The sequence below is a fragment of the Urtica dioica genome, chromosome 4 (assembly GCF_054948205.1).
Source record: "Urtica dioica subsp. dioica isolate 48M chromosome 4, U.dioica_male_clone48M_v1_H2, whole genome shotgun sequence".
Classification (NCBI taxonomy): Eukaryota; Viridiplantae; Streptophyta; class Magnoliopsida; order Rosales; family Urticaceae; genus Urtica; species Urtica dioica.
In genome coordinates, this window is record NC_142759.1 from 2,369,817 (window position 1) to 2,396,937 (window position 27,121).

The window sequence follows — 27,121 nt, forward strand, 5'->3', positions numbered from 1 at the left end:
TTGTTGTTGTTGTCCAATAAACTTTACATATACAATATATGGTTAGCATATAGTATAGATATATAATTTAGGATTTACTAATTATGTGATACTATATACGTTATATTGATAATGTGATTATTGTATAGTATTAGTGTTAGAGAGGAACGATGGAGTTACGACGATAGTGGAGATATTCTATACAATATATTGATAATGTGATTATCATATACTATTAGCGTCAGAGCCATGGTGATAGCACATGCCGTAGATCTGGTTTGTATACAATATATTGACACCACAAATCGAATATGTGGAGACGACGGATATGAGTGTCGAAGCCACCGCGACGACGGTGACGACCTCCTGCGGGCGTTCGAGCTCTGATGTGGCGGCACGGAGCTCGGTGCGTTTTTGCATCTCGTAGATCTGATTTGTATGCATAGTGCATTTAATAATAGCATTTTGGTCCTAAAAAGGTAAAATTCATCATTTTTTGAAAGATTTAAAAAAAACGATGTTTTTGTAAAGTAACAAACAAAATCCGTTATTTCCGTAATTTTTCCTTCAAAGCCTGGGTCGTGGCCCAATCCTTAATAAAAGGGCATGAGTTGTGCCTAGATCCAGTTAGGCTTGAAATAAAAAAAGGACCGCCCGATCCGACCCTTTTGATATTTTTTTTTTATACAATTTTGTTGACGAAAAACTTTTTTCTTGAGTTTTGGTAGACATTAGCTATTTTGTAAGGTCCATACATCAATAAACTCATTTTTTTAAAGTTTTTTATAATCAATTTGCAAATCACACGTATAATTTGTGTATTTATGTTAATATTATATTTTATATTATAATTTTACGAGCGACATATTAACAATTTAAAGAGAAAAAAATCATTCATAAAAAATAGAGGATTCTATCCTATTAGAGCATCTTCAATGAGTAACTTTATTTGCATAATGATGACATGGATGATACTCAATGTAGTCTACCTACTAGAGTCAACAAAAAAAAAAAGAAGAGAAAGTTGAGCACAATTGCTTTTTTTTTTTGCACCAAGGCTAACTCAAATTGAAACTATTATTTTATTATTTTTAATAAAAAAAAAATATAACAAACATGGTCTCAACTCCCAACCGTAAATAAAGTGAAAATAAAATAATATTATAGTTGACACTTTTAAAAGTTGTTACCATTGAAGTGTTTTTTTGTAAGTTGCCAAATACATGATGTGAAAAAATGTTATAATTAAATATTATTATAATAATGATGTGGCAAAAATTAGCTACTCTTAGTATTTGAGATGCTCTTAGATGCGATTTGTGAAATAGATTTTTTTTTCCGCAAAGTTATGCACGTTTTGGGGCCAATGACGTTGCACCACTGATTTTTTTTTTCCGTCATGCAAAATTTCACACATTATTGCGAGATGCTCAGTGCAATTGAAAATGGATCAAAGTTATTTTAAGTCAGTAAAATCAAAGACTTTGTATGACAAAAACTATTTTTATTATAGTCTTTGCAGTATTGAAATTGCACGATTGATAAATTTTACTGTCAGGACTAAAGTTTTTGTGAGAGAGAAAACGTCACATTTTTTTGTGTGTAAAATAATGATTTTTGTTGTGAGAACCGGATACGAACAATTCAAATGCAAACAATCAAAGTTCTTTTATTGCTTATGTGGTAATGACATGTCACATTTTTTTTGGACACCTTAGCATTTGTATTGCCCACATTATTTTTTAGAAATTTTGGCGCAAATAGTCCCCAACCTTTTATGATAATGATGTTTTGGTCTCTACTTTTTTTTTAAGCATTTTGGTCCTTAAAACCTATTGATTTTGTAGCATTTTGATCCTTATAACTTTTTTTTATAAAATTCAATACCAAATCAACTTAAAACATATTTACAAGCTAAAATAACTTGTTTATAATTTTGATAAGTTTAAAAAGGTAACATATATAATGCTATAAAATCTAATATTGTATATTTTTTTTTAGTGTTGTTAAGATCAAAATATGATGTAATAAATTTATTTTGTAAAATTACCAATTTAATTTAGTATATAAACATGTTTTAAGTTTATAAAGTATATAATTTTATAAAATAAAATATTTTTTTAAAAAAGACCAAAATACTACAAAATCAAAAGGTTAGGGACCAAAATGCTTCAAAAAAGAGTTTAATGCCACTATCATAAAATGTTAGGGACTATTTGAGTCAAAAATCCTATTTTTTATATAAAAGAATAATAAACACATCACTACTTTGGATAGAGTGAGACCACTTCAACCACATTTTGTTGCTATCACCATTGAACTTTGAAGGGGTTTTTTTTATGCAAAGTACTACAATTGATTATGTGTATGAATAAAAAAATAAAAAATAAATATTTTTTAATGATGTGTAAAAATTTGGCAACATAAGCATTGGAGTTGCTCTCTCTCTCTCTCTCTCTCTCTCTCTCTCTCTCTCTCTCTCTCTCTCAGGAACATAATGTGATTGGGTTGATCAATAAAGAAGAATGAGATTAAACCAAAACTATGACCATTTCATATTATTGTCTGAAATTACAGAAAGTGCGACAGTCGCTGAAATTTAGAGAAACAAAAGATTAACAATATGAGTGCGGAAATAATAAATAGACACCAGAGTTAGTAACCCAGTTCGGCAATTCGTGCCTACGTCTGGAGAGCCTTTGTCCGGTGGAAAGCAATTTACTACGATAATGTGGTACAATAAGGATTTACACTCAACGACTCTCTCGCTAGCCACCCAACCTACGTCTATCCTCTTCAACAGCAACTTAGGCTCCCCCTAAGCTCGAGATCCCCTCGATTCCCATAGAAAATCTCTCCCGAGACTTCTAAACGTGTTTCCCAACAAAACAATTGAAAAACCTAACCTCTAGCTTCTAATACAATCACCCGTATATAGGCAACAAAACAGAGGTAAAAGATACCTTAAAAGCTTGAACACAGGTCGTTCTAAGCTCAGCTAAAATACTCAAATAAATCTCTCAAAAGGCGTAAGTGTAGAAGGTGAGGTGATGACCTATTTATATGAGAAAACTAGGTCAACACGAATCTTGAAGTCGGATTAGGAAGACCAGCCCATTATCTCATTAATCCACGCTGAAATCCTTATTCAAGTCGGAGTAGCGAAGCCCAAAAGTCAATGGGTCGAGATTGTTATACAGGACTGTTACAACACAAACTGCGACACGTGTGACCGAAAATTGTAACAAAGCCCAACGCTATCCGATAATATATTTCACGATTCTATATTATTTTGCCAACATTAAATCACCAATTAATGTAACAACAATCTCCCCCTTTGGCGTTTAAAGGCAAAACAGAATCGTACCTGTGACACTTGTGACGATGACGACGACGATAAAGCTTTAACACCATTATAGCAGAGTCACCAAGAGTCACATAATCTCCCCCTTTTTGCCATAAACATACTTCCAAATTTGAACAACCACCAAACAACAATTTGCTCCCCCTGAATATGATGCATCATCGTAGATCTCGTTTCATGTCGAAAAGAAAATATCACGGCGTCGGAGAAAACACGATCCAAGCTCAATACAAAAGCTTCTAGCTCAATGAGTGTAGAAAAGAGGCGCTCATGGTGGTGCAAATCTACTCCGGAGGTGGAGAGAAACATTGGTTCATCGGCAGTGGCGGACCCACGTTGAAGGCCCAAGAGGCCTGGCCCCCCCCCCCCCCAAAAAAAATCAGGCTTAAATTTAATTTTTTTTTTTTTTTCCGGCCAAAATTCAGTTTTGGCCCCCCCGCCCCCCCGCCTTCCGAGTCTGGATCCGCTACTGTTCATCGGAGAAGAAACCAAAAAATTTCGGAATAAATCGCAACTACTCCGACCAGCGTTGCCAAACACGAGTTTCTGAATTCGTCTACCGTTGGATCGTCACGAAATTGGTACACCATGGTCGTAACACATAAAGGTACATTCTAAACGGTGGAGATTAGATTCTGAGACTTTGAAATCTGTCTGTCGAGTGAAAAACCAGAGCAGCAAAATCTGGAAATCTGCAATTTTTTTTTTTTTTTTTCGAATTTCGACTTTTTTTTTTTTTTTGCATTTCGACTTTTGACTTCTTTTTTTTTTCGAACTTTGACTTCGACTTTTTTTTTTTTTTTTTTTTACGAAAAACACAAAGACAACTCCTCGGACGAACACTAAAAATCCGAATTAACATGACAACTTGCACTTGAGGTAAAAAATATCGTACCTCAATAAAAGTGTATTCGAGCATTAATTTTATATATTTATACTCGAATACACGTCGATGATAGATCACGAATCAGTCACACAAAGACCCACGACAGGCCTAAGTGATTCGAACTTTGAATCGTCTTTCGTGAAAATATCTGCAAGTTGTTGTTCCGGAGCAACATCCTCTTTTATGAAGTTACCGCATACGATAGATTGCTCGTCTTTGGTCAGGACTTTTAGAGGAGTACACGCACCGCGATTTTGTGGATCTTTGATTTTCCAAACTTTTCTCATGGCAAGAGGGTTTGACCTTGAACGTCTTTGCTTTTTCAGATCTTTCAGGAGCTTGTAACACCAGAGTTTAATATGACCCTTCTTCGCACAGTAATGACAAACCCAAGATTTTTGGCTCGCCTTCGCAGGTGTTGCAGAAAATGTTGTAACAGTTGTTGAGCCAGTAGCTTCATTCTGGGAATTTATGCTCGAGACGAATATAGTCTTAAAGCTGGATACTCCTCCTCTCTGATAGCCTAGACCATGATGATCGTCACTGGTTTTTCCTATACATAAAATTTCATCAAGTTTTGACGTTCCAGAATTGAGCATTCTAATATTTTTCTTTAAGAGAGTTATTTCATAAAGAAACTTATCTTGTTGAGATCTTTCAGATTTCAATTCTTCAACCTTTCTTATGGTTTCTAATATAAAAGCTAAACAAAGACTTCGAATATTATTCTCCCGTAAGATTTACTTCATCAATTTTCCCACCGGAATCTTCATAAGAAAAATAAAAGATGAAAACTTTGAAAAGCTTCAACAAGATAATAGACGAGTCAGGATTTCACTTTAGGGGGAGCTAATTTGTAAAAAAAATCTGAAGGGAGCTAATTTGTAAATTTTAAAGGTAAAAAATTGTAAAAATAAAATGAAAAGTGGATAAAAAACGAAAAAAAAAAAAAAATTGAGGGGGGCTATAACCCCCCTCAGTTACACCTGGCTTCGTGCCTAATGCAGACTTTTCGTGATAACGTATTTTGAACGAGCTGAGAAGTTGACTTCATAATTCTGCTCAAACGTGTTTGACCAATAATGTTGGTATTTCATGAAGATACTTAGAAGCTACAATACAGGCACTAGTTATCCAAATTCCAAACCTAAAAGAAATAAGCATCGTTAGTGTATAACTACATCTATAATATTGTGTTGACCACCTCATAAATTATCGGGGAAATTTCTCCCGTAACCATCGAGCAAGTTGATCAATAATTATAAACGACTGGTCTATGTCAATACTATGTAGCCAAAATGTCTTTTATAAACAATTAATTTACAAACCAAATATCTTTTCAGTTCAGCGACTTTGAAAGACAATATCAACTTTCTAAGGGTTTTTTTTTTTTTTTTTTTTTTTTTTTTTTTTTGCATCATATTCATTTGATGTTCCACACAAACTTTATATAAAATATTATGAACCACAAGCTATTGCTTTCATTTTAAAACCAGCAAACGTGTTTTCTAGCTACGCATACAAAGTCTTTTAATTAAAGGTGATATAGAATTATTATAGAGCTATGACTTATCAATATCCAAGTCACAGAAAAGCGCAGGTCAAATTCGCTGTTAAAAAAAAAAAAATTATATAGAGCTCATGTGGAAACCACGCGCGAAGGGATATTATATAGATATATACGACGAGAAATTTCCTGTGTGTTTCTTATACAACCATAGACTTTGAAATCGAACTAGTAATGACTAATTCATGAAAAGACTATATTTATGCTTGTATATATATCATGTAAAGCATTATTATCAAGAAATGAAACAATTGAACAGAAAAGGCTGAAAGAAATACAGCTTGTATAATTGTATTATATACAAGCCTACGTCGGAGTTCAGAAATTATAAGCTAATAATATTTTATTTTTTTCTTCCGGATACTTTCCGGAGAAATTATCTTCGGAAAAAAATTACAGACACAACACAAACCCCAAGATAGAAGCTATGAAAGGTTTTTCTCTTGCTTTTTATTTCCTTGTGATTTTATTCGTCGCGAGTGTCGAAAAAGTAGAGCCGGCTAAAACGAGGCGTTATCAATGGGAGGTCAAGTACGAACTCAAATCTCCGGATTGCTTTAAAAAGCTCGTGATCACAATCAATGGATGAAGCCCCGGGCCCACGATATCGGCTCAACAAGGTGATACCATCATCGTCGAGCTCAAGAACAGCTTGATCACCGAAAATGTTGCGGTCCATTGGCACGGAATTAGACAGGTACTAGAAGATAAAATTAAATAATTTAGTAATGCCTAATCCTATCTATCCAGAAATATAAAAATGAATTAAATATATATATATGCTAATTTTGATTTTTTGAATTTTTTTTTTTTTTGAAGATTGGTTCGCCTTGGTTTGACGGAACAGAAGGCGTTACTCAATGTCCAATTTTGCCCGGTGAAACCTTCACGTACCAGTTTGTCGTCGATAGGGTAATTTTCTTTTTTTTTAATCAACTTAAAATGAAGGTTTATTATTAGGGGGAAAAATAAATTTTCCGAATTTGATTTTTTTTTTCGAATTTTTTAGCCCGGAACATATATTTATCATGCTCACTACGGAATGCAAAGAGAGGCGGGGCTGTACGGATCAATCAGAGTGGGGCTACCGGATGGAGAATCTGAGCCGTTCGATTACGATTTTGATCGCAGCATAATACTCAACGATTGGTACCACAAAAGCCATCAGGAACACGCTGCCGGGTTATCGTCGTTGAATTTCGTTTGGGTTTTGGAGCCTCAGGTAAACCAACTTTATGCTCAAATCCTATATTATTATGAACGACACAAAAATGATACATATAATTGGGTTTTTAGTGTAAAATAGCCTCCAATAGCATTTGAGTCCATATAAACAAATTTTTCAGCATGTTTTTTCCTTTTTATCATTGATTTTTTAGTAGTAAAGTCTTTTTTTATAAAATATGTTTTTCTTGGTTAAATTCAACGCCTAAAGACTTAAAACATATTTACAAACTTAAATAATTTATTTATAATTTTTAATAACTATCGTTCGAACAAAAAATGACTCTAAAAATTAAATTTATACAATGTTTTATCCCCTATTTTATAAATTAATTAGTTTCTTGAATAAAATTAACAAGTAATTAAAGTTGTCAAACTATGATTTATGCTTCATTAAAAAGTTTAATACTAAAAAATGACTAAAATGTTAAAAAAAAAAAAATTAGTTTCGGGACCAAATAGGCTTATAAATTCTATTTTAATAAATTAATTACGTTTTGTTTGTGTGTCCAGTCGCTTTTGATGAATGGGAGAGGAAAATTCAACTGCTCGAGTTTGACTTCGCCGAGCTTAAAAAATAAGCTTGAGAGTGTTTGTAACGTATCAAATCCAGAATGTTCTCCGTACTATCTGATTGTAATCCCCGGAAAAACATATCGATTGAGGATCTCGAGCGTCACAGCTCTAGCTGCTCTTAGCTTTCAAATAGAGGTAATTCCTCAATTTTACACACCAAGTTCATTTCTGCTTCAAATAACACAAGGAAGACTGGATTTTAAAATGATGACAATATGTAACGACGCATATTGATATTGAACAATAAATTACCATTCTAAAAATAACATTAAATGACCAGCATACTATTTTACAGTTTTGTTATATGCATGCATGCCTTAATTAAAAGTGTATCTCAAACTTATCCAAATATTGAATATAAGTGCAATTTAAGATTACTTAACACACTCGCAAGAAGTAATGACCATGAAAATAGTATTAAATTGGTGTTTATATTTAGGTTGCATGGTTCATTACATTTGTCCTTGAAGTTGAATCTTAAATCAACTTCTTTTACAATACATATAAACAAGAAACAAGGAAATTTAAGTCGAAGTTTAACGATGGTAGTAATTTTAACCAAAATCCACACTATAACTAGCTAGTTTAAGTGCATTATTTGATATAATTTCCAATAATTGTTCGTGGGCCTGCAATTGTAATACTAAATTGTTGACAATTTGCCACAAAAATTTTGGCAGGGACATAAAATGACGGTAGTTGAAGCGGATGGGCATTACGTACAACCATTTGTAGTAAATAATTTGTTCATATACTCGGGAGAGACATACTCAGTCCTAATCAAAGCGGACCAAAACCCTAATAGAAACTATTGGCTCCAAACCACCGTGGTGAGTCGTGAACCAGGCACCCCGCCCGGTTTAGGCACCCTCGTCTACTACCCCAACCACCCGAGCCGACTTCCCCCCTTGGCCCCGCCAACGGGTCCCATGTGGGACGACACTGCTTCCAGACTGGCCCAGAGTCTGGCCACCAAAGCTCTAGTGGGTCGCAATCGGGCCCCGCCAGCCGTGGCCCAGAGGGTCATTGTCATGCTGAACACGCAGAACACTGTGAATGGGCACACACGTTGGTCAGTCAACAACGTGTCGCTGACTCACCCACACACCCCTTACCTGATTGCCCTAAAACACAATTTGACTGGAGAGTTTGACCAAACCCCACCTCCTGAAGGGTACGACTTTAAGGGCTACGACATCAACATAAAGCCGAATAACACGAATGGCACCACGAGCAGCGGGATCTATAGGCTCGAATTCAACTCGGTCGTGGATGTGATCTTACAAAACGCCAATAGTATGGCCGTGAGCAATAGTGAGACGCACCCGTGGCATCTTCATGGGCATGACTTTTGGGTGCTTGGGCATGGGGTTGGTAAATTCAACATGTCTGTGGACCCGAAGAGCTACAATCTTGTGAACCCCATCGAGAAAAACACCGTAGGGATACACCCTTATGGTTGGACAGCACTAAGATTCGTGGCCAATAATCCGGGAGTTTGGGCCTTCCATTGCCACGTGGAGGCTCATTTCTACTTGGGAATGGGTGTGGTGTTCTAGGAAGGAATTGAGCTGGTGGGAAAATTGCCCTCCTCTATTATGGGGTGTGGCGCAAGTAAAGGATTGATTTCATAATTGTATTTGTATAGGTTGTGTGTATGTATTACTATATATTTTACAAGTTTCAAATTCGTTTAACTAATTATTGGAGCGTTCGTTTGCCGGAAAAATTTGACAAGTAGTAGCCGGTAATATATCATTATTATTATTAATATTCTATTCGTTAGAACTCTACTTTTAAATTATAACTAACTTTTTGGACAAGGTTGTTTTAACGTTGTTGTAGCTTATATAAACTTTGTTCGTGGTGAGTATAGGAGTAGTTATCTCGAATAGAATTTACGATGGCATTTTTCAGATTATTACTTCCTTACTCAATATTGAAAATTTTACTAATTAGAGAACAGAAGGTTCCATTCAGATTTTTTCCGAAGTTCTGGAACTCATTCCATTCTGGGAGCCCATGTTTAGTAATAATAGCATTGTTGGGGAATATTTTCCTCTCTCTATAATAAATTCATATTTATTTTAAAATAATGAATGAGATAAGGCAAAGCACGGGGAGAGAGAGAAAGAGTAATTGACTGAATTGAAAGTCATGCTCTTACTAATTAGAGAATCTGACTAGATTTAATGCTGGTGTAATCTCATTGTAATCTGTGCACAGTATCCTGGTTTATTAAGGATAAAAATAAGACTAATCTATTAAGAAAAGATAAATATTATCATTTGATAAATTAGTTTAAATATCCTATCATATATATTATATTTTTACCCTTTTTATAATTAGTAATGAAGATTTAAAAAACACGCAGTTTATTTTATTGATTATTATAAAATAATGTATAGTATAACATCCTCAAAAAGAGAAAAGTGTGAAAATTTGTATACAAAATTAAAATATATTAATCACTAAAAAATAATCATGAAATCATTCCATTTAACTACCTAGTAATAGATTTTAACTAGGATGTGTTCAATGACTCAAACTATGGATATTAATAAACAAACATGGTAAAGGATACTTTGGCCATAAAATGGAACTAAACACAAAATTACAATTAGATATATTTCAGGAAAATTAATTTGATAAAATCTCCTAAATATGTAAAGCAAATTAACATCCCAAAATTAAATCAATGCAAACTAATATTCTCTTCCAAAACTGCCTTTTTCACCAAATATCGCAAAACCCGTATAGAAAGTGGAGTATAAAGTTAGCGCCACGTAGTCTTCTAACACTGGTGACTATGGCCATTATTTAACTTTTGCCCCCAAAACTTTATGACTAAATATATTTTCGTCTGTTATGTTTTAGAAATTCTAAATGAGTTTAAAATTCATAAAACATTACGGTTTTACCCACACTAAAACTATTTTTAATGTGAATATTCTTCTTTTTGTTGGATAAATTGGCAATACAAAAATGAAAAGAAAACGTAGTATATATTCTGAAAACTTGTGAGGCTTTCTCTACATTTCACTTAAAAATGACAATTCTATCAGCTACATATCTCAACGTTGTTATGATAATACATTTTATAACGTGCCTCGAATAATTTTAATATGTAACAAAAGATAGGGAATTAAATGTGATTTTTTTAAAACTTGGGGGGCAAGAGTGACATTAACTACTTTTTAGAAACTCGTAACCTCCTTAATTTTCTTATAAATAGCGTCTCACGCCTCTTCTCTCGTCCTAGGGTAAACTTTAGGGTCAATATCTCTTTCGTCACCCTTTTTTTTGCTCCGCCTCTATAACTTGTCGCGATTCGTCTCACTTTTGGTTCGATTTGAGATGGATACAAATCAAATCTGGAAAAATGATGATGAGGCTCGTAATTATGGAGCGCTTTCGAAAATAGTAAACGAGTTATTAAAAAAGGTTTGTAGATTATCGAACTCTAATGGAGTGGGTGACATTAAAGTAGAATATCCGCCGTCGACTTGTGGAAAGAACGGCAAGCATAGGTAATCTTCGGGATCAATGTTCATTCATATTTATATGGTTGTTTGGTGATAGTATTTTTTTTTTCTTGTAAAAAAATGAATTAAAAGGAAAGATAATTCTTAAGATATTGCTGGAAGAATTATTAAATCATGTTTGAGATTAATTTTTTATATTCCATTTTTCTTTCTTTTGTTTCAGTAATTGAATTGGACTAAACTTATATATCGATTTATGAACAAACAATAAAAAAAAATTAATTATTTTTGTGGTCACATCAATTCGTAAGAGTTTATTTGTCACGGATAGGGTTTTACCCGAATAAATGAGTAATGATTTTTAAGTACCCTACCCAGTACCCTAACTACTCTACTCGCTTGAAATTATTATTATATTTATGAATTTTAACCAAATTTTAGTGTATTTATTTATTAATATAAGTATTTTTTTAGATTTCTTTATTTTTCATTTAAGTATTTTATTATGTTTGTTTTTTTATTAATAAATCTAATATTAAATGGATAAAAAATAATCATGAGTTACCATGTACCCTCTAGGTTTTTACCCAGATCCATACCCATTAAAAATAAATGGGTGTGGATAAAATATGGTTTTAAAAAATATTCGTGGGTGTGTTTTTGACGTTACTCAAACCCATCTCTTCATTTTAGTTTCGGAATTGATTTTTGTCCAGACTCGTGAACCGTGACGATCCACTCACGCGTTGACACGTGGCAACGAACTGCCACGTGTCAACGCGTGAGTGGATCGTCACGGTTCACGAGTCTGGACAAATAGCATTGCTCTTTTAGTTTTGGGGAAAGAGAAGTATATTTGCCACTGAGCTAGCCCCTCTTATCAACTTCCGTTTATTGAAGTGACGATTATATAAGTTGTTTTTTTGTGTGGTCAAAAGGGTAAAATGAAAAACATTTTATATATTGATAGTAGCGTTATATATAAAAACCGTAGAGTTCATGGTTGAAGTAATTTTTATTTTTTTTAATTGTATTTTGAATATAATTTTATCGTTCTTTGTTTGTATAATATTTTACAAGCCTTCTCTCTGTTAATCATATTTTTATAGTAAATAAATAATAAATTTTAGCGGTAATCATATTAAATTACTATATTATCAGATTATTTCTAGACTTATTAACGGTAAAAAATACTCAATGTCTCAGAGTATTTATTAAACTCTAGGAATATTAGATAATTAGTACATAAATATCGTGTAATTTATTTATTGTTACTTTTAATATGTTTAAAATTTATTTAAAATAAAGAGTATTCAAAATTTTTAGTATTAAAATAAAATAAAATGCGTTAGAGGGGTAGATAATTCTTTTATCTATTTTCTTCAAGTTTTTACTAAATGCACCATGATATAAATAGAGTATGGAATATGGACTATGTATTACGCAATATATTCAATACATCTAAATAACAAAACCAATGCAAAATTTAACTTTAATCTTCTTACTCTTTTTATTCAATTAAGATGTTTTTATAATTAAATCTTATAATAACCATTAGTTTACTATTCTTTTTTATTTAAATTGTTTGGTAGTCTATAATGCTCTAGTTTTATTTTATTTTATTGCGGATGTACTTATTTCTGCACTAATATTATGTTTCTGTTTCATGTTTTTATGAACATGATATATATGTTGATCCAACACGAATGACGTACAGTAATACAAGGGATGTTTCGGTAATTCTCCTACTCCCATATATATATATATATATAAAATTAAAATTTAGTTTTATATAGTCATTTGGAATATTACATAATCGATATACATTTGTACAATATTATCTCAGGAAAAGCTCAAGCTTGTCGAGTTCATAAAAAAATCTGAAGAAAATAAGCTCAATTATCTGAAGAGCCAGTACGTCACTCTCTCTCTCTCTCTCTCTCTAAATCACACAATATTTACGCAAATTGTATTTATTTTCTTTCTCTTTTGAATTTTGGCTGACCAAATTTCATGTTTATATTGTCACGACGAATAATAATGCGCTGGATTAAAGAATTAAGGTAACAAAATACTTTCTCTTTTAAATCATCTGTATCTGTTCACGAATCACGATTCATGATGTTATATTTATTATATTGAATTATAATTTCGCAGCTCTCGGAGGAGCTAATAGTAAAGGCAACAGAAGTTGGATCGAAATTTGTCAAGTCCAGGTAAGATTAATATTTATTTATATTTTGTATTCATAATTAATGTAGTGAGATACGCAATATCCGGTACTACTAATTTTGAAAAGTAATTACTAATAATATAATTCGTTTTTTTTTCATATAATTTATATGTAAACACCTATATTTTGAAATATTATATTTATCATGAAGGGACAACATTGGGAGTGTGACAAATGCAGTTTCAACAAATTATGTTTCATTGGACCAACTCAACAAAATTGAAAGAGAGCTAGAGCAATCTCTGCTCGGTATCACTGAAAAAAAGGTAATTCTTATTTCACACCATTATTTTCTATATTTTTATAATTTGGTTCTAATTTGTTCCTTCTTCTTCACCAACAGAAAAGAATGCTTGCAAGTTCATCCTCTTCAAACGGACAGTTGACGAATCTTGTAAGCAATTAAGTTTGCAAAGTTATTTGTTTTTTTGTGATAAATTGAATTCCAGCGAAAATTGTTCGCGGAGTTCTCTTCCATAGGCGTCTCAGATATTTTGCACTTGTTGCCTCAATTTTTTTTGGTAGTTACACATTATATATTATTTTTCTTCGAAAACGTGCATTTTTACCTAACGCCCGTTACTCCCCCGTAATATTCAATGGTCTAAAAATCCATAGACTAATGGAACAAACCCAAAAATTTAGGTGCAGAGTTTGACGAACTGAAAATTTTAGGGACTAATATGCAAAAAATACATCTTAGACAAATCATTCATGTACAAGTGTTAATTTTGTTCATTACCCAAAAAAGATAGATAACCTAATGAGCAACTTCTTGAAAAAATCAAGGTGACATAGGAGCCAAGATCCAAAAAACTATTTTCTCAATTCTAGTCTTCAATGATTGTATGTTAGTTTTTTTTTTTTTTTTTTTATAATTATTTTGTGGTAAAAAAAAAAATCGAATTTAGTGTCATACGAGTCATTTCTTCCATCAACTACGAGTTTATGTGGAATTTTTTTTATTAATTTACTGTATGTGCACTAACCATTGAGATTAAAATTGTGAAGAGTAATGATCAGAATGAAGAAAGAGGTCACATGGGTTATGGTATAAGAAGCACAACAAATATTCAGAGTCAATTGAGTTCAGTGAATCCTGAAATTCAAGTCCACGAAAGTGTCTACTCTTCTCGTCTCCTTGCAGAACTTGATCCATGGCTCAGCCCTCACAGGTTAATCATCTTATATATCTCGCTTAATATAATAAAAGCTAAACAAGGGTAATATAGTAAAATGTTCATGAAGGATAATTTTTTTTTTTTTTTACCAAACTCTACAAAGTTTCTCATGTTTTAATTTTGATCAATAATGTCACTTTAAAAAAAAAGCTTGATTGTACCGTATCAACTATTTTACTTTCGGAAATACCGATTTTTCATTTACATTAACTCATTTACCCTTGTTGTCAATTAACTCATTTATCCTTGTTGTCAGTTGAGCTTTTCCACTTCATCTAAAACTAAAAAACCCGTCGGTTTTCCTTTGTTTTCTTCATTCTCTATGTTATGTTGTCTCGTCGTCTCATATCTTCCTTGTCACCGCTGTGTTTCAGAGCTTATTTTTGTGAAAGTTTTTAAATTCGGGGGAAGAAAAAAAAAGTTGTCCAAAAATTAAAATTTCAAAAGTTAACGATATATTTAGAATTGTTGTATCTAAAATCGGTATTTTTGTCATTGTACAAATACAATTATATAGACTACTATATTATGATTGAATGTGTACTTTTTTTAGTGTATGAAGTGTACTAATTTAAGTCTTGGAATAATTACTGAAAAAGGAACATTTATCATCCAAAAAAAAAAAAAAATCATTGAAGTATTGATGGATATTTGATTTAATTACAGCAATTCGGTTCGTCACGAGATGATGAAAGGTCTAACGCCGAAGCAAGTGGCTGAGCTCTTCGCCGGAGAGACCGGAGTGCCACTTGGCCCGTCCCCCACAACCACCGCCGCCCAATTTCTACAGCAATATATGTCCGCCGGAACTTCATCTCAACTATCAAGACTTCAAATTCCGGCGACTAGTAATTATAATCTAAGTGTTAATCATGTCCCAGTTACCAAGGTAATCTAAATTCACCATCTTTATTCAACTCATATAGTACTTTTTGTTTCATTTTTTTTTTTAAATTTTTACTAATTAATTTATAGTTCCAAAACGTGGCTGGAAACTGGAGTACTCATGTGAATCAAAATAATAGTATATTTGGCGCCTCAGCAAACATGGTTAGTGATTTTTTTTTCTTTTATTTTTATATGCATTATTATACTGTCACTAGCTACGCTTATAATTTTTATTTATTTAATATATGTAACAGGGGACATTTGGTGTCAATCCTCAGTCAATCAGAAAATACCAAGCTCAAGATAATAATTCAACTTTGTTGACTAGGCCTCGGAATTTCAGTCACTACCAGACCCAAAATAATGCAAATTTGTTGGGTAATTCTCAACAATTCCAAAATCACCCTCGACAAAATAACATATCTTATGGAGCTCAGCTTCAACAACTTGGACAATTTGGTCAATACCCTGCTCAAACATTTAGCTCTCACTGGGTAAGAATTATTTTTTTCCTCTCTTTATTGAATATTTTTTTTTCAATATACCCCTATATAGAAACTAATTGCCCATGTTTTTTTTGTTAAATAGAACAACAACAAACAAAATGGCCATGGTGGTAATGCTACAAACTATATGAGCAATGTTCCAATTGGCAATAATATTCAGAATCAGAAGCCCAACAATGTACAACTTTTCAATTCTGTGACAAGGTAAACACAACTACTACTAGTTTTTTCTTTCCTTTTTGTCAAGTATGACATTTAACTAAAAACATGACCATATTTATTCCATCATCTGTATTTTATCTAATAAATCATACAGCTTGAACAACACCAATATCACCGTCAACGAGTTGCCCGATAGGAAGAGGAAGCGAAGCAGCGGTATCGTGATCGCAAACAACACAAACGAGAATCATGGTCCAACTCCGAACAACGCACCTACTGATCAGGTTAGCTTAGGAGCTTATTGTTTTTATTTGGGGACATATATAGTGAATTCTGAAATATTTGAGATATTTTCCCGCTATATATCAATGTCACGTTTTTTTCACTAGAACATAACTTTTTTTAACAAAAAATTACTTTCTAACTATAGATTACGGAGGAAAATAATTCAGCGAATATAAGGAGCGACGCGTTAGAGTGGGATGGCTTCGCTTTGGCAAAGGATATGAACAACATGAATTACTATCAGCTGATTTAAGCAATAATACTCAACTGAGTTTGAACTCTTTTTGTTTTGTTTATTTTAGTTAAAGAAGGATAATGCTCAGTTTGTCTTTGGGGTTCAAGACTATCTGTTCTTCGGAATAATTTTTCTTTGCTTGTCAGATTTTGTTCGAGAATTCATGTGGAATTGGAATGGTTTATCTCTTTAATGTTCACCATTAGTTTTGTTTAGACTAACTATGGGAAACTACAATATTTTCAGAATTATAATACAATTTTATATCCATATTTTGCCATTTTTTTTCCTCCCCTAATGTTGTGTCACATGTTCTGTTGAAATTGGCATACCGGTTTTTCAAACTTAATCCCCAAGTTTTAAAAAAAAACCCGGTATTTGCGGAATTTTTTTATAGGCGGTATTCTTGAAATGGAATGGGCATAAAAATCGTTATCAGGGAAAATTTTCGGACTTTTCTGTTGGATGTGGGCTTGCGTATGACCCGGTTATGAGTCTGAAATGGGCCCAATAGTAAAAGCCCGAGCCCTGAACAAGGCTTGTTTAGGTCCAAAGTCCAATCCTTTAATAACCTTTTAATTAAAAAAACTTTTTTCATACATATAAACAGTTTGTTAGAATATAATTTCCGCACATAGACTATAGTTTCATGTAACTAATGCTATTTTAAATTATAATATGATATTTTTTTTTTTTTTGTAAGGGCTCAATTCTTAATTTTAAACTAATTATTAATTAAATCTCTCTATTTAATTGCTTGAAATTCGGTCTCTTTATATGTTCTATTTCCAATTTTCCATATCTTTAATGCTTTGCTTCAAATTTAGATTTTAGACCCAAAAACTGAGGCCTCCTTATCCATAACGGAAGACAAAAGACCTCCTACCTCAAATTAGTAGGACCCACAAAGAGTTCATATCTGAAAAAAAAAAAAAAAAAAACTTTCTTTTTTCACACTCGTAATAAAATAAAAATACTCAAAACAATATCATCATTATCAACCATGCAGAGCCACTAAACTGCAGTGGACTAAAAAGAAATGGAAATCTCTGCTCTGACGACTCTCACAACCCCAAAACTAAAATCCCATCGATGGGATTTTCGCGCCAAACCGGCGTCCAAAACTATTCTCCGGTGTCTGTGCTCAAACGACAGAGAATGCGGCGAAACGACAAAGAAGAGGTGGGAAGTGGGAGCTGTCGTTTTCGGGGCAATTGCGGCTACGGTAATGGCGATAACGCCGATGGAAGCGGACGCGACACGGATCGAGTACTACGCGACCGTAGGAGAGCCTCCGTGTGACCTCACTTTCGTTCGCTCAGGACTCGGCTTCTGTGATCTTCGAATCGGCACCGGAAAAGAAGCTCCTTATTATGAGCTCATCGATGTAAGTATTGTCTTTGTATATATTTTCATTTTTATTTTTTTAGGGTGTGTTTGTGGGTATTACAGAGGAACATAATTTGGTTCAATTGGTGCAATTTTGTCCATTTATTCACCGAAGCTGATTGCCGTTTTTAAAATTTCGGACCAATAACCAAACCCATGTGTCGAAAATTTCGGACCAATAATCAAACCCATGTTTTGAGGAGGCCCTCCTTTTCACAAAAAAAATAAAAATAAATGTGTCGTAAATTGAATTTTTTTTTCTCACTTTTTGCTTATATAAAAGTCACTTTTAAACTTAAATCTCAAATAAATAGTTAACGTTTGGTATATAAAAGTGATTATTTATTTAATATTTACGTTTGAAAGTGGTTATTTATCTGAGATATATCAAACGTTGCCTATTTATCAATATCAAATAGTTAAATTGATTATTTTCTTGATTGACCGTTTTTAAATTTATTAAATTGGTTAATCATTTTTTAAATACAAAAAAAAAATCAAGCTTATATTAAAGGTTTTGTTTTATCACATGTGGTCGTGAATCCAAATATATATATTTTTTAATAGCTTGGATAACCAAAAGTTATTCGATTGTTGTTACTTTTAAGAGATAAAGCACAGGAAAGTTGAAACCTTCAAACTTTTTATGTCATTTATTGTTCTCAATAAAATGGAATAAAAAATGGTACTATAATTCTCATTTCGGAAAGAGTATTGGATCATAATTCAATTACCATTAACAGTAGCGTAAAGAACAAAATTCCGGTTTTGTTATGTTCCGGATGCTCGGGTTTAGTTTAAAGCAATAGTTAAAGTTGAAGGCAGACATGATGACTATGGAGTGAACAAAAAAAAAAAAAAAAATCGATGGAAGATATTAATTAACAAGGAAATTTTCCAAAATAATCCCAAATGACAAAGTAAATATGTGTAAAAAATTATGCGAATTTTGTATAATTCAGGTTCATTACACGGCAAGATTTGCCGATGGAACGGTTTTCGACAGCAGCTACAAGCGCGGTAGAGCTCTCACTATGCGCATTGGCGCCGGAAAGGTGTGAAATTATTATTAATATATTTATAAATAGTCTAATTTCTTCTTTTTAAAACTCACTTTAATTAACAAACTCAATAACAACAATGAACTTAATCTCAAAATTGCTATTTAGGTCCTCAGGGGATTGGATCAAGGGATCTTAGGTGGTGACGGAGTTCCTCCTATGCACGTAGGTACGTATTTCGTAAGACTCGACTTTTTTATTTCATTTTTTTTAATAAATTTGAGATACAATAACATCATCAAAATAAACGTTACACAGGAGGGAAAAGAAAGCTTATGATTCCTCCGCATTTAGCTTATGGCCCTGAACCCGCCGGTTGTTTTTCAGGTACAACGTTACGTTCGACACTTTCGTTATATATTTATTTATTTATTTTTCTGCCTAAAATTTGTTTTTTTTTTCTTTCTTTTTTGTCGTATAGGTGATTGCAATATACCTGGAAATGCTACTCTTTTGTATGACATAAATTTCGTCCGCATATACTCCGGAAATAGAAAGTGAAAAATGTTTGAATTCAATTTGATGTATAGTATTTAACCAAGTTCCCTCACAAGAAATTTGAAAAAAAAACAGAGGGAAGGTTTTGTTGAATAAAAATATTCTTCTGTATCATAGAAACCTTTCTCTTTTGTACACACAGAGTATTGCTAATGAAAACTCCAAATTGGTTGTCAATTTTGTACTCCTTAAGCCATCGCTTTGGGAGAAACCCGTCACTATAATAAATAATGGGTGATTTGGTTAAATAGTCGATTTAAAGTTAAGGATTTAAAAAATAGTTAAAGTTTGTCTAAGATTATTAGAAAAATAGTTATAATGTACAGTAATCAAATTTCAAAAATAAAATTAATCTTAAAGTTAATATTTTTGAAAGTGATAAATTACTAATAATAATTATCAAAAAATTTAATCTTAGTGAAATTTTTTTTTTTACAACGTAACTTTTGTTAATTAGCTGGAAATTTACAATTTTAGCTACTTTTCTAATCAATTAATTTCAAATAACTATTTTGTACAATTTTTCCATAAATAATTTGGTCCTGATTTTATACTTCTGTAGGCAAATAGTAGTGACGAGTAATATTAGTGAATTACAGCTCTTAAAAATAGCCGTTACTAAATTGATGTCAAGTTTTCTTTACGCTTAATTTTGGATCCGAGACTCTAATAAAGAGAAAATTTGGAAAGGTGAGAAGCAAATAAAAGAAAGCTTTCTTTCCTCGAAGAAGATCAATGCTTTAGTTTGACAGTCTGTAATATCTTTGCCTTTATAACCTCCACTCTTTCTTGGAACCACAAAGAGGTCCCAAAAATCACTTATTTATTTAATTGGAATAACAATTAAGATTTTTCTTTTTGTTGCATAAATAGTCTCTGAATTATTACGAGTGAAATTTTAGTCCTTAAATTATCTTCCAAAACACAAGGGTTTTCAAAGTTCATATTTTATCATTTTTTTAAAACAATTTTTATCATTTTCTAAAAACAATATTTATTTTGATCAAGTTTAACATTTAACCAATTTATAATACATTTACAAACTTTACAATTAAATTGTATTTTATCCTTAGATATTAATTAGTATTTTTTAAATAATATTTAATTTTAATGATACTTTCTAAATAATAAACAATTTATTTTAATTTCTCTTTTTAATATGTTTTTATTAATCGTTTAAGTGTTGGACTTCATAAATCGTAAAATGACACAAAAGAAATAGTTTGCATAATTATTTCGCTGTAAAAATAATCCAGGGACTAAAATGCAACTCACTACACAACAATTCATTGACTAGTCCTAAATTTATTCGAATTAATTAACATGACATATAACGCCAAAACATATTCAAAATCAAAACCAGACTGTGCAGCTTCATCAAGAAATCTAGTGCTTGACCTTCTTTCTTTGGCTAAGAAACAAACTCCAAAAATGTAGAACAATAATTTATCACCATAAGAGATAATAAAATAAAAAAGTACAACTACGATTGGAATGGATTCTCACAATCACCCATGTGATGATCAAATTTTTTTCTTTTACCAAATACCCATAACCGACCACCGAATTTCACTTATAGTAATAAAAAGAAAAAAAAAAAAAAAAAAACTCTCTCATCTTCCATACAAATAAATATAATGATAGTTATTAATTAAGCTACATTAGAGAGCAAGCATTGGGATTGTCATCACTAAACATGGTGATATAAGGGTCTTCATGGTACGTGGAGACAGTATTGTTATTATAATTGGAGGTCTCGACTTTTCTGACAAAACCAGGAGGGGCTTTTTTGTCATAAGAGTGAGCAGAGTAGGGTTGTGCGACGAGAGAGTAAGGCACGTAAGGCCATATCTCAGCTTTTTTGCCTGTTGACTTGGCTTTCTTCAACACTTTGCTTGCCTCCATATACCCACTCACACTCACCTTCTGTTGCTTCCTGTTTATCTCCACATTTTTCACTCCTAATAATTAAAAAAAAAAAAAAAAAACAGAGGATACATAAAACAGAGCAAAAAAAAACAGAGTATTAATAAAAACAGAGCAAACAAAGAAAAGACGAATAACGAAAATAACAGAGTAAAGAAGAAATGGGTTATTTATTATCGGATGATGAACAGAGGGCATTTTTTTTACTTAATGGAATACATAAAAAAACAGAGGAATAACATAAAGCAGATGAATAACTAGAACAGAGTAGTGAAAAAGAAAAGGGTTTTAGGTTTGTTACCAGATAGTGAAGAGAGGGCATTTTTTACTTTGAGCTCACAGCCTTCACAGTCCATTCTGACCTTGAGGTCAACGGTCTGATATTGGTTCCTTTTCTTCTGCTTGTTGTGACCACTTCCCATTAGATCAGACAAAAACTCCATTGTATTCCCAACTCCCATTTCTCTCTTTTTTTCTTTCTTCCTAGAGAGAGAGAGAAAATGTGATCTGTGTGTGTGTTGTGTATGTGTATATATAGGAAAGAGTGTTGAGAGTGAGAGAGTTGAGACTTGAGATGAGACGAGAGAGTGATTCAGAAATTACTAGGAAGGAAGGACGGTAAAAAAAAATAAAAAATATGCATGTATTTTTTTTTAGTTGCTTTTGTAAAAAGCCTGCTCTGTTTCTCTCTGCGAGACTAGCTTTTTTTTAATTGCTTCTTTCTGAGCCCTGTGCTTCTGTTTCTTATATAGAATAATAGAAGGAAAGCTTTTGCGTTTCATGATGAGAGATTTTCGAAAAACCACATTTCATTTAAAAGAAGGAAAAGAAAAAGTTGGTGGACCCCATGATCATGCACTATTTGCCAAGGAAGGAGCTTTATAGAATGAATTATGTAGTTGGTTCGTGTAAAAAAAGAATTATGTATATAGATAGTTGGTGTAGTTGGAAAATACGATTTGATAATAATATGTAAATAATAAGAAAAATGTAACGTTTATTAACTATATATATCATGAAATTCTTCATAAAATTTGGAAAAAATAATGAAGGGAAGGGATTAAACTACAAACCTTATAACAATATCAAAGTTTTAGTGAATTTTTTGGGAAATTAACTGCGTAAATACTTAATATTTATTGTGTTTATACACTTATAAATTAATTTTATTGTGCAATATCAATATTTGAGATTATCTTTAGTTTCAATGTTGGTTGTTACCACTAAAATTGCTAAAAGAATTTTATTCTTATTATTTTCTTAGAACACATTTAAACAAAAGAAAACAATAGTGAACATAACCATCACCAATTCTGAATATTTTGTGTGCTTTGACACCATTTAAGAAGGGAAAACTCACTATTTCAAAAGTGTTGTGTTTTCAAATCTCAAACTCTGATCAATTGAATTATTTATCTATAAATCTTAAACTACATGTCACTTTTGTTGCTCTTTAAAATGAGACTCAACTACCAGCCGACGTGGTGGTGGAGAGAATCGGGATCCGACCAAACACCTAACGCTTCAAAGGTCAATTGACGCTAGAAAAGGTGATAAAAATCAACAACAAAATTCATTCGAGCGAGAATTCAGTATAGCCTGGGGTGGCAATTTTTTCAATCAAACTCTTCGGCGATGTCTGCCGACCCTCGAGCACTTTAATAAAAAGTTAATCAAAATTGCTTTGAATGGTTTTGACCTCTAATACTTAACTAAAAGGTAATATTAAGTATTTATGCTAAAAAAAAAAGGGATGATCAACACATAAATGTGTAGTATTTATGATGATATTGTCTAAATGTGTATGTATATATATATACATATATATATTTAAGTCTTACTAATAACCATATATGTATTATTACGTACTTTTTTTAAAAATATATAAATACATAAAATATATAAATAAAATTAATAACATGATTGATCTCGGATCTCGGACCCGCTTTATAGTAGGGTGGGTGAAAAAAAAACGTCACACAAATATTGCCACCACTACGGCAAATATATATTGTATCTTTATATTTCATCACCTCATATGACATTAAAATACAAATTTATAACATAAAAAGCTATAATGCGTAAGGGTCGTCTCATCGTCAAGGGAAAATAGCATAAATATTTTATATGTTTTTAGCAAAATAAGATGTTTGTATAAACTCACTATCCAGTGGTTTTACTGACTTTATTGTTAGAATTATTTAATAAAATATCAAATATCTTCGAGATAAAGAAGATATATATTCCCAGCAAAGCAACGCGCTTGGATGTTGACATGGCATGAAACAAATTTTGCTTTTGGTTAGAGGCCAAACACCATATAAACATAAACTATAGAAGTAGAAGGTGAATATATATAACACATTTAAAACAAAATGCAGTAGTAACGAGGGGAATGTAACTAAATAATCAATTTAAAATGATAAATTTATAAAATAATAAAAGTTTGTTTAATTTAGTGAAATAATTAAAATATGCAATAATCTGATTTCAAATTTTTTTTTACTCAAAAGTAATTTTTTTAAAGTGATAAATTATTTATAGTAATCATCAAAATTTTAATCTTGACTGTAAAAAAAAATTTAAAAATGTAAATTTGATTACTTTTACTAAAAAGTTGAAACTTTGACTATTTTACTAATTAATAAGTTTCAAATGGTATTTTGTATATTTTTTCCTAATAAAAATACATATATTTTATATATCCTATATGCGTCCCAGCTTGTTTGCCGTTGGCATATTCAGCGTATCATTGTTCATCCACCCTGAAATAACCAAGATAGAAAGAATATATTTGAAATTTAAATAAAACTGCTTCGACTTATCTCTGATGCATAACGACCAACAAAAATCAAAATAAAAACATTTATTTATCGGTAACTACAAATTTTATATAATGTCCAAATTCTTCTTAACGGTGATAGCTTTCTAGGAATCGCCTTTATTATTAAGTAAATAAAACATTGGTTGTGGTGACAGAATATTTTTTAAAATTTTAAGTGTGAATCTTGCGAGCATTATTCATTGTCACGTACTATTGGCCTCCAATGACCAGTGAGATAGGCGACAACAATGTAACCAATTTATTTGTAAATATTGAAATGAATTATCGTTGATGCTGTTATTATTATTATTATTATTATTATTATTATTATTATTATATATATATATATATATATATATATATATAAGTGGACTGAGACTGAGTGGACATCCATTTCACCAAAACTGAAATAGTAAAAATGCCCATTTAAAAAAAAAAGTAAAAATGAGGTTTGTAATAAACCTATAATGCTCCTTTGATTGCTAATTTGTTATACTTTTCTTTCATTTTTTCTAAAACAAAAAAAGTTAGTTCAGAATATAAAAATAATAATGGAGGATGGTCAAATAGCTGAAGAGAGACGATATTATAATATTAGAATAAAAACAAAACTTGACAATGAAAGCCACTAGTTGCTTGATTTATTTATTTTTATAGGAAAAGCTTCACGATATATATGCATGCAAACTATATACTTTTGTTTATAAAAGCGAAACTCGCATGGTACGATCTATATGTACGTCGTATGCGTGTTTACACAATATTGCCTTTTCTTTCAATTATTAATAATTAACGTCCAAAAGTTAAAAAAAAAAAAGAAGTTATAGTAATTGCTTTTGCTTCTTGCTTTAATATAATCGTGACGTGACACCTTAAATTTATGAGTTTTACAAAATTAGTTCCTTCAAGCTGTTTTTAAAATTACAATATAAATTTCACACTTCTCTTTTCTTCATCTTCATAAGCAACTTCCATCAATTTTGTAATATAATTTTAAGTATTGGATCATCGTAGCCTTGCTTTTTTTGTTAGAGCAATTTAGTTAGTTAATGTGTTTTTATACTATCATTTTTCTCACTATGCTATGCAACTCATTAAACATAACATTTTATCTTAATACAGTAAGGTCGCGTATAGGTCGACTTGAAACTTTAACCAAAAAATAGTAAAACAATCACAGATGCCAAATATTCAAAATCCAAGGACTGTTGGGGGAAAATGAGAAAAATAAGAGCCATTTTGCTATTAATCGTAAAATTTAGGAACTACAAGTGTAAATAATTAAGTTGATTTTGTTTTCTCTTGTGCCCTTGTGTAATTTAGGATTTACCTATAACTCAATTTTTATTTGTTTTTTATCTATAGACCCCATCAACTAACATGTAAATAAACTATTTTTTGTAGTATAACAATCGTCTAGGAGAAGTACATTATTCAATTTATGATATTAAAATTAATAACCGGTTTCTAACTTTCATATACTATGATAAGGGTTCCAAAACTGACTAGGTATTATTTATGTTTAATTTTTATGTAAAAAAGAAGTAAATATTTACAATTCCAAATTAGTCACGAACAGTTGATCATAAACACAATATTATCAACCTACAATTACAAATTAGGTCACAGTACGCATATATCCATGATAGCATAATTACTTTTTTCTGTCAAAAATTGGCAGCTCGGAGATTTATCCAAACTTGTAGTATAGTTACTGTTAAGCCGTTTTTTTAGACTTAACGTTCGTGAACACGCGGCGTGCTTGGATTGGTCGCGTGCCTAGTCTCGGGTCGGCCCAAATTACTTTTCAAGAGTCCAAAGGGCTCGAGGAAGTTCGGGAGAAAGCCCAAAGCGTCCAAGAGCTTCAGAGGATCTTCGAATCGCAAAGAGGGAAATAATTATTTGCCTTTTTCTTCGTCGGGAATACGTTCTTCGTCCTTAATTCCTAAGAAAATAAGAAAAGAAACGTGAACTAGAGGGACGCGGGAGGTTTTCCCCCGGCGCGTGCTCCGACGCTCAACATTAGTCTTGGTGACGTTTGTATGAGTGGAGATAATCTTGAAATATTTGGTTATAGTCTCAAATGTGTGTAAGTAAGAGAATATTGTTGAATATATTTTTTGCCATAGTTTGGCTAGAGAGAGAGAGAGAGAGAGAGAACCAACCCCTAAAATGATAGAGCTGCGGGGTATTTATAATGAATTGTGATATGGGCTCTCTTCTTTATGGGAGCTATTCAGTCCTTTTTTGTGTGTGTGCCGGTAACGTGGCCAAAGAAAAAGTGAGGGGCATGTCTCTTTTTTCTTTTGCGGATAAGATTATTAGCCAGTGGGTATGGTGATGATATATGTGAGGTAAGCTTCTTTTGTTTTTCTTTTGGCGGATGACATGGCATGTCAAATATTGTGGGCAAATAACTCTCTTCGTTACTTTGTGGGGAGGTAAAAAATTAACTTTTGTGGCTTGATGGGTGGGACCAATTTATTGGCAGCACTATTTTAATATGGGCTCTCTTCTTTATGGGAGCTATTCAAGAGCGGCTTCCGTGTCGCGATGGAGAGAGCCAGTACTCCGGTCGCCAGCTCTTCAGACTCGACGGTGATGGAGAAGTGGTGGACGAAGTTCTGGCAGCTGAGAGTTCCTCCTAAGGTGAAACTCTTCTGTTGGCGTGTCTGTCTTGGCCAGATCCCGGCCAGAGCAGTTTTAGCTAGGAGGAAGATCACCTCCGATGACAGCTGCCCTGTCTGTCAGGAGGCGAGAGAGACGGTTTTTCACTCTTTTTGGGGTTGCAGGTGGAGTAGGAGAGTTTGGAAAGAGGCGGGCTTCGGCCACATTCTTCCGCCTTTCAGAGA

The 27,121-nt window shown here is 32.2% G+C and overlaps 3 protein-coding genes across 3 annotated transcripts; 2 read left to right on the top strand and 1 right to left on the bottom strand.

The window, feature by feature from the left end:
* Nucleotides 1–6,016: 6,016 nt before the first annotated feature.
* Nucleotides 6,017–9,411, top strand: LOC149399219 (Cupredoxin superfamily protein). Its single transcript, XM_089612181.1, is given in 5 exon segments — nt 6,017–6,493; nt 6,616–6,708; nt 6,806–7,018; nt 7,534–7,731; nt 8,277–9,411. Coding segments are annotated over 5 exon segments (1,653 nt in total). The 5' UTR covers nt 6,017–6,223; the 3' UTR covers nt 9,156–9,411.
* Nucleotides 9,412–17,542: 8,131 nt separating this feature from the next.
* On the top strand, nt 17,543–19,741 carry PNSL4 (FK506-binding protein 16-2). The gene is made up of 5 exons (XM_089612766.1): nt 17,543–17,958; nt 18,923–19,015; nt 19,130–19,190; nt 19,280–19,348; nt 19,443–19,741. The coding sequence occupies exons 1-5, from the start codon at nt 17,611–17,613 to the stop codon at nt 19,520–19,522; spliced, it is 651 nt and encodes a 216-aa protein (XP_089468892.1). The 5' UTR covers nt 17,543–17,610; the 3' UTR covers nt 19,523–19,741.
* Nucleotides 19,742–20,839: 1,098 nt separating this feature from the next.
* LOC149399221 (Heavy metal transport/detoxification superfamily protein) lies at nt 20,840–22,224 on the bottom strand. The gene is made up of 2 exons (XM_089612235.1): nt 21,747–22,224; nt 20,840–21,480 (listed from the first exon to the last, which is right to left on the bottom strand). Exons 1-2 carry the CDS (start codon nt 21,904–21,906, stop codon nt 21,176–21,178), a joined length of 465 nt encoding a protein of 154 aa, XP_089468361.1. The 5' UTR covers nt 21,907–22,224; the 3' UTR covers nt 20,840–21,175.
* Between the last annotated feature and the right edge of the window lie 4,897 nt (nt 22,225–27,121).